This window comes from Sprattus sprattus, assembly GCF_963457725.1.
Source record: "Sprattus sprattus genome assembly, chromosome: 19".
NCBI classification, from domain to species: Eukaryota; Metazoa; Chordata; class Actinopteri; order Clupeiformes; family Clupeidae; genus Sprattus; species Sprattus sprattus.
This window is the reverse complement of record NC_137917.1, coordinates 23,533,194-23,542,355: the sequence shown is the minus strand read 5'-3', so window position 1 is coordinate 23,542,355 and position 9,162 is coordinate 23,533,194. Positions and strand designations below refer to the sequence as shown.

The window sequence follows — 9,162 nt, the reverse complement described above, 5'->3', positions numbered from 1 at the left end:
TCTCTCTCACACACACACACACACACACACACACACACACACACACACACACACACACACACACACACACACACACACACACACACACACACACACACACACACACACCCACACCCAGGCAGGACACCCACAGAGCACGGCCTGCAATGCACAATGACCAGGACTCTCTCTCTCTCTCTCTCTCTCTCTCTCTCACACACACACACACACACACACACACACACACACACTCACACACACACACACACACACACACACACGGCTCATATACATACTTCCCCTTCTCATACACATAGATGTACACAAATACTAATACTCATATTGAAACGGAAATAAAAGCATGCATAGACATACACACACACACACACACACACACACACACAGGCAATACCCCCATGCTGAAAGGCAAATATTATCCCCAGGATATGTTACTTACAAAGCCCTAAACACTAGGAAGAAACACACTGCAGGGATTCACACACACACACACACACACACACACTGTAAGATTGTATTGTACTGACATATTGATGTGCTTACGTGTTGTGTTTTCATTACTGAATCAGTGAGTGCGAATGTGTGTGTGCTGAGTGAAAGGAGCAAAACATTGGGCAGAAACAACAGTAATTCTGAGAGGTGTGAGTATATCTTGGAATTTAAGCTGGCCCTTTGAGGTGTTTCTGTCGAAATTGAACTCACATCCGCGCTAAGAGAAAGAGCTAAGAGCTGATGCTGTCCCCAAAACAGCAGAAAAATTCAGACAGCTAAATATGTGAGCTCAATTTCGACAGAAACACCTCAAAGGGCCAGCTTAAATTCCAAGATATACTCACACCTCTCAGAATTACTGTTGTTTCTGCCCAATGTTTTGCTCCTTTCACTCAGCACACACACATTCGCACTCACTGATTCAGTAATGAAAACACAACACGTAAGCACATCAATATGTCAGTACAATACAATACTCCCCCCTTCTTTTTATTCATAAAAAGAAAAAACCCTTGGTGAAGTTTTAGCACAGATACACCCCTATATGTCAAATCTTGTGTTCAGAGGCAGGAACTGACTTCCTCTGATAAGGACAGAGACTCAACTCTCTCTCTCTGTGTTCCTCTCTGTGTGTGTCTTTCTGTCTTGCCCCCTCCTTTTCTACTCTCACAGAGCAGGGAACTTCCTCTTTTTGTCTTACGTTTCTAAGTTCTTCATTCTTACTGGTATCAGTGATCTGTTCCAAAATGTGTCTCTTCTCCCCAGCCTTCGCTCTTGCCAACTTCATAAATGCCCTTAATGTCTGCAACTTTCCCTCTTTTCACTGGTTTCTTTATGATCCCATGACCTGTGTTTAGGCCACAGGCATGAATATATATATTTTTTTAGTTTCAGTAAAGGCCACTTTTTGCAACTATACAGTATCAAATTTGTTTATGTCTAATACAATTCAACTACCTCCTTTAACGGCGTAGTTGGTTCTACATCTAGGGTTATCCAAATAATATCACACTAATATATAATCTGACTATTTTTCTCTCTTCCTTTCCTTCTTATAACAAACGTGTGTGTGGGTATGTGAATGCACAAACGAGCAAAGAGCCCCCACCCTTGGGTTTCTAGGTCTCCCTCTGTCTCTGTCCCTTCAATTTTGTTCCCTTTGGCATACAGGCTCTCATTGCTCTTTCAACTTTGCCTAAGTTTAATTAATAACTTTGCACTAAAGTTGAGAAGAGAGTTGTGTAAGTAATTGATATGACAAAGGGGTTAACTTACAAGCAAGAGCAGCAGGCATAAGGGGAATATGAAGGTTTGTTTGTTGGGCTATGTATATTATTTTATTATTAGGACTTAACTGAATAGAAGAGGGTTTAAAACATTAGATCATTTCTTCGAATAAAATTAAGAACAGATTTAAGTACATATGCATTTAAAGATTGAGGGAAGTGGAAAATGGAGAGACAAAGGTGTTAACACCTTAGAAGTATATGTGAAAATAACATGGATTTAAGTGTCTCTTACAGGTTGAGTGGTTGAGTGGACAAAACCCGAAGGCCCCTGTAGAACCTGATAATGTAATAATTTCCTGATAACGTAATAACCCTGATAATGTAATAAAAAATCCCTCATAAGTCCCTAAAAGATGTAATAAAACCTGATAATGTAATAATACCCCGATAATGTAATAAAGTGCAGGTTAGCCTCAATTTTGCAAAACCTGATAATGTAATAATTACCTGATATTGTAATAACTTTGGTTGGTGCTGTAGCATCAGGTCTCCAGTTTCAGAGGTCCAAACAGTGAAGCTGTCCAGAGACCTGCTTCTTCACTATTAGCAGATACAGTATATATTTTATATGATTGCGAATGCACAATTTTTACAATGGTGAAAGGGATATTCAGTGGTAATCAACTAATAGAGAAATAATGAGAACATTTTGGTATGTTATAGACCGGCAGCTAATGGGCACATAGAACATTGAGTTTCTAAGTCCTCATTGATCATCAATAGCTGACATTTCGCTATTTGATTTATATCAAATTCTCTTTTGATTTTGTGTGGCAATGTCCCTTAAAAATGACACTGTACCAGGCCAATCAAATCGTCTTTTGTCATTCGTCAGTCGCTCGGATTGGTTGTAGCGCCATTCCTATTGTGTGGCATTGCGTGCAGAGGCAACTTAACAGACAACCGTTAATCCCGCCCACACTGAAAATCGTGTTGTGCCAGACCCTTGTACAGCTTCTTGCTGTACAGGTTTGGCTTGCGAGGCTAAAGGCCTATACCATTGGGATCAAAATATGAGCAAAACAATAGTAGGTGGTTGTCTACACAGCATCACTACTTGGTCTGAATAACTGGTGTCCCAACATTTCAGCACTGACCAAAGTTTTTACAATATCAGGAATTTGTTACATTATCAGGTTCTGCAAAATTGAGGCTAACCTGATAATGTAATAACTTCCCATTAATGTAACATTTTATTACATTATTGGTATGGCGATTGTTACATTATTGGGAAATGCACTTTATTACATTATTGGGATATTATTACATTATCAGGTTTTATTACATCTTTTAGGGACTTATGAGGGATTTTTTTATTACATTATCAGGGTTATTACGTTATCAGGAAATTATTACATTATCAGGTTCTACAGCCCCTACACACCTGATTGCCACATAGGCAACCCCTACTGTAAGTATGGATTAGGTCCAGGAGCCGGCTGGATGTGCTGGAAGTGGTCAGAGATTTACAATAAAGAATTGGTCAGGTTGAAGGAGATAGCATGGCCATTACCCGATGAAGATGATGTTGTTTTTGATAAGAATGAGATCGCACCGAGGCCTATGATTCCAGATGCTGCTGAGGTGGCTCAGATGCTGAGTCACTACAAAATGGCGTTGAGTAAAATGTTTAACTTAAGGAGAGGAGAATGTGTTTGATGAGAATCTGTTGCAGGATGGAGAGTGGCAGAGATGTCTGCCTAGGAGAGAGCAATGTGAGGCAAAGATTGCGGCGCAAGCCGACTATTTCGATGTCATGGACGATCAGCATTGGAGGAAACTACAGGAGGCGAAAATGGCAGAATAGAGTAGTCAGATGGGAAAGGGGGAATGATTTTTGCTAAAATGTGCTCGCTCATAATGCTTTTGTGCATTAAAAAGATTTCATATTTCAGTACAGGATGTATGCCTATGTATGTTTTCCTTATTCTTTATTCTCTACAGAAATGGTTGATTTTAGATTAAGGTTAAGATTTCTTACTTTTTATAGATAATGGTTGATTTATACCAGGAACAATCTAGTTAAATACCAATCGATAGTTGAAATGACTGTAAGCCTTCAATCAGAAGTTCAAGTCATATAGTATGAAATTAGATAAACATGTGTATTTTTTACTTTTCACAAGAATAGGTGTTTAGACACTGAAAGGTTTCGCACTGAGGGAGACCTCAAGAGAAAAGTACTGGCAGTTTCACCAAGTCATGGGAAACGGATGACCTGTAAGGGGGGACAGGCCCATCCCAGTAACAGGGTAGAGCCTGTAGGTGTAAAAATTGCTTATGCAGTGCTAGAATGCTAAAGGAGGGTGGTTGATAGAATTGTGTAAAGTAAAATGAGAACCCACCCTAACATGTAACCTGGCTTATTAGTGGCTTTTGCGTGAATATATTGTTGACCTCATAAATGAGGTCAAAGGAGGGAATGTAAGATAAAATCAAAATGTATCAATATAGCATGCATAAAACAGTGAGTGAGGTTCACATGGAAAAATGTAAGACCAAGAATACAGCAGGCCATAACTCTGAATGTCAGTGTGAGAAAGGGTGGCATCCATAGACAGACAGCAAGAAACACTTGACATTTCAATGTGCAGACCAGCAGTTAAAAATGCAGAAGTACTTATAAGGAAAAGTGCCAAAACACCTTGTGATCTACTGTGTACAGAGGGGACCAGACGGTATGTCACCATCCCATGATCATGGGGGGTGGCTTGTGGGCCCAGAGTGACATCACTTGGCTGGGGCTTTAAATGTTTGAACATTGTCTGTATCAAATCAGAATCCGGGTTCTCCAGCCGTTGGTGTGGTGCTGATGGAACATTATTGACTGCACTGCACTGACGGCTGAATTGTATCATCATTTACCACGTAAACTTATCTTGCTACAAAAAAGCTTCGTCCGGTGTCTCATCTCCTTAAACCAGCACGCAAAGATAGAATAAAGTCATTATTCTTTAACAACACACACACACACACACACACACACACACACACACACACACACACACACACTCTCTCATAGATCCTTACAGAGAGAATGGGAGACAAACAGACACACACACACACACACACACACACACACACAAGGGAGCTCTATGCTGTGGGACTGCCTAGACAAACATGGTTTTCCACTTTCTCTCTATCTCTCTCTATCGCTCATTCTGTCCATTGGGATATGAAAGCCACTCCTCAGCAAATTGAAGGCAGGGTTGCAACAACGGCACACAGTTTTAGAGTAAGAAAACGTGTCTCCTCCTGTTGTCCACTGACATGCTCTTTCTCTCTCACACACACACACACACACACACACACACACACACACACACACACACACACACACACACAACACAAACACAAACACAAAACACACACACACACACACACACACACACACAAACACAAACACAAACATAAACACATACACATACAAATACACACACACACATACACACATACACACACACACACACACACACACACACACACACATTTGGGTGCTGATTAGTGATGATAAAGTGCTGGGGGTGTCTGCTGAGCAGATGGTGTGTGAGGCGTCAAATCAGAATGGTCCTTCACCTCCTGGGAGGGTAGGTTAGCCCATGAGCAAGCTACTCACTCTCACATGCGACTGCGTCATCTTAAAACAAGGCAGCACACTTAAAAAAAAAACGCATGAGGGCAGAGGGAAGCCCTCACATTTAATGCAACGCAAATGAGAACAGATGGAAACAATGCAGGATAAAGTCAAAGGCGGTTTTTAATTGCTAGATGATGGACTTCATAGTCTTGATGTTGACAAAAGCAGACTATGATATGATCATGCTTGAATTCAAGAAATCTCGCTTCAGATTCGCCTCCAAAATCAGCCTTCTACTACTATTTTCTCCATATTTGTACAACAATTTTGCTTTGCCTGTGTCAGCGAAAAAATAAAATAAAATAAAAAGAATGTATGTGAATTAGCCCTAAAAGAATGGTTAAGCGTGACTTCCATTTAAGGCTGAGTTTCATTGTCCTATCTGCTGAGCCTGTGACCACATTGAAGTACTTTTACTATCACTTCTATCCAAGAGCTATCATTGCACTAAACAATGCACAAAACTGACCTGTATTTGTCTCTATTATGTGTAATATGTGATGGTGTGTTTTTTTTACTTGTTTTTACTTTAGCTGAGTATTTATAGTGTAAATCTGTATAGTTATATTGTATATATTTGTATAGTTTTTGTTTTTTACTTTTCAATTGCACTGAAGTCTGAGAGCTGCCACCTCAATTTCGTTGCACTTGTGCAATGACAAATAAATATATTCTATTCTATTCTATTCTATTCTATTCTATTCTATTCTATTCTATTCCATTCCATTCTTTTCTATTCTACTCTATTCTATTCTATTCTATTCTACTCTATTCTACTCTACCCTACTCTATTCTATTCTATTCTACTCTATTCTATTCTATTCTATTCTACATTGGGCACCTCCTCCCCTCTGAGGGGCATCTCCACTCCCTTACCCAGCATGCATCTCCACTCACTTACCCAGCATGCCCTTGTTGGGTTCCGACAGACACATGTCCCTCTCGGCACTCGGCAGCACGAAGCCCACCACGAAGATCTCCACGCCGTCGGCCATGAGCGCCAGGCCCAGCACGAAGTAGAGCGACCACTGGAAGCGACCGTGGCCACACTCCTGCAGGATGGTCTCGTACTGCTGGGCCAGCTCCTCCTGGTCCTTGCGCCGCTCCGCCTCTAGCTGCGCCAAGTCCCGGAACTGGCCCGCGGCCTGCGCCTCCGCGTCGGACTTGGCGGCGGTCTCGGCGCGCGGGATGCCCTGGTACTCGCCCTCGTAGATCTCGTCGTCCTCGTCGTGGCCCTCGGTCGAGTCGCTGTGGCCCTCCTCGTCGTTGGCGCGGCTGTTGCTCCGGTAGTACGTGCCGTCCTGCGCCTGCACGGGGTAGTCTTCGTCGTCGTCTTCTTCTTCAAAGCGCGCGTACGAGCGCTTGCTGTACTGGTCGGACATCTTGTCCGCGCCCTTGCCCACCTTCTTGCCCGCCTGGCGCTTCACCTCTTTGGCAATGTCTTTGGCACCTTTTATGAAGGCCGTCCGGTCTCTGTATCCCCCCTCCTCCATCTTGGCGTGTGTGTGCTTGGAGATGTCGTTTCACTGTAAACGGACGACGTGTGTGTGTGTGTGTCTGTGGGACTTGTGTAGAGCAGCTGCGGGGGACCTGGTGTCAAGAGTGAGCCGTTGGCATGTATGTGCACACTGCTGTGTTAGAGCTTCAGCACCATGGACAGCTGCCTTGTCCAGATGGGGCTTTTTCACTCCACACCTGCCGGAATGCTGCAGAGCTCCTACGGACAGTCTGTGGAAAAGGAAAAAAGAGAAAAAACATCCATGTTGAGCTTCTGTAGCATAAGCACAGCACACATGTAAAACTTAACTTTAATACAAATACAAATAAGTAATACAAATACGTTTTTAATGTAAACAGATGAATACATGTAAATGAAACCTATTTTATATAAGACAGGTGTAAGATTAGGGTGCTGTTCCTCAAAATACTTTATGTTAACAGCACAAATCAAATTAACTAAACTGTATGCTTCTCTAACAGGGGCAGACTTCACAATGCTGCAAAGGTCTATTCAGCCCTTTATAGCATAATATGATCGGGATGAGGTGCAGTCAGGTGGAAAATGGCCGCTAGTTATGGTCTAGTATTTACTTTAGAGGACCGAGCAGAGGAAAATGCCTCCGAATGGTACCCAAAGGTCTCCACATATGATCTCAGTCACTAGTACTCACTAATCTAGTCACTAACATATGATCTCAGTCACTAGTACTCACTAATCTATATGCTAACATATGATCTCAGTCACTAGTGCTCACTAATCTATACACTAACATATGATCTCAGTCACTAGTGCTCACTAATCTATACACTAACATATGATCTCAGTCACTAGTACTCACTAATCTATATGCTAACATATGATCTCAGTCACTAGTACTCACTAATCTAATCACTAACATATGATCTCAGTCACTAGTACTCACTAATCTATATGCTAACATATGATCTCAGTCACTAGTGCTCACTAATCTATACACTAACATATGATCTCAGTCACTAGTACTCACTAATCTAGTCACTAACATATGATCTCAGTCACTAGTACTCACTAATCTAATCACTAACATATGATCTCAGTCACTAGTACTCACTAATCTTTATGCTAACATATGATCTCAGTCACTAGTGCTCACTAGTCTAAACGCTAACATATGATCTCAGTCACTAGTATTCACTAATCTATATGCTAACATATGATCTCAGTCACTAGTACTCACTAATCTAGTCACTAACATATGATCTCAGTCACTAGTACTCACTAATCTAATCACTAACATATGATCTCAGTCACTAGTACTCACTAATCTTTATGCTAACATATGATCTCAGTCACTAGTGCTCACTAGTCTAAACGCTAACATATGATCTCAGTCACTAGTATTCACTAATCTATATGCTAACATATGATCTCAGTCACTAGTACTCACTAGTCTAAACACTAACATATTATCTCAGTCACAAGTACTCACTAATCTATACACTAACATATGATCTCAGTCACTACTACTCACTAATCTATACACTAACATATGATCTCAGTCACTAGTACTCACTAATCTAGTCACTAACATATGATCTCAGTCACTAGTACTCACTAATCTATACACTAACATATGCTCCAGTCACCAGTGCTCACTAATCTATACACTAACATATGATCTCAGTCACTAGTACTCACTAATCTATATGCTAACATATGATCTCAGTCACTAGTACTCACTAATCTATACACTAACATATGATCTCAGTCACTAGTACTCACTAATCTATATGCTAACATATGATCATCATAATCATTAAGATGGTAAAATGCAGGGGGCACCGTGGTGCAAGCAGTAGCCCCAACCGGATACGGGCTTGAATGCCCACTGGGACGCGGGTTCGATTCCGACCCGCTGTCATTTCCCGATCCCACTCCCCACCTCTTCTCTCCATCTCATTTCCTGTCCAAACCTTCACTGTCCTTTCCAATTAAAGGCAAAAAGCTTTTGAAAAAAAAAAAGATGGTGAAGTGCCAGAGGACACAGAACTCTCCAGAAACACGTTGTACAGTGTTCCCAAAAAAAGCCAGAGAGCTGGTGTTGACTCAGTGTTCATTAGAGATGGAGAACCTCCTCTGCAGGACCTCATGACCACACCACTGGCCAGAGATGGCTATCTACACAGCACAGGTTGCTCCTGACAAATATCATCCCTTAGCAACAAGACACTGTGTTTAAAAAAAAAAATACATTCTGAGATCCGCAG

At 41.5% G+C, this 9,162-nt stretch overlaps 1 protein-coding gene across 2 annotated transcripts in view; it reads right to left on the bottom strand.

The window, feature by feature from the left end:
* sv2a (synaptic vesicle glycoprotein 2A) overlaps nt 1–6,908 on the bottom strand; it is a gene marked incomplete at both ends in the record, with an annotated part of 22,874 nt that extends 15,966 nt beyond the window's left edge. For both annotated transcript variants that reach the window (XM_080857913.1, XM_080857914.1), the window contains one exon: nt 6,317–6,908. In XM_080857913.1, coding sequence (XP_080714039.1) covers nt 6,317–6,908 — 592 coding nt within the window. The remainder of the gene's footprint in view (nt 1–6,316) is intronic.
* Nucleotides 6,909–9,162: the final 2,254 nt, after the last annotated feature.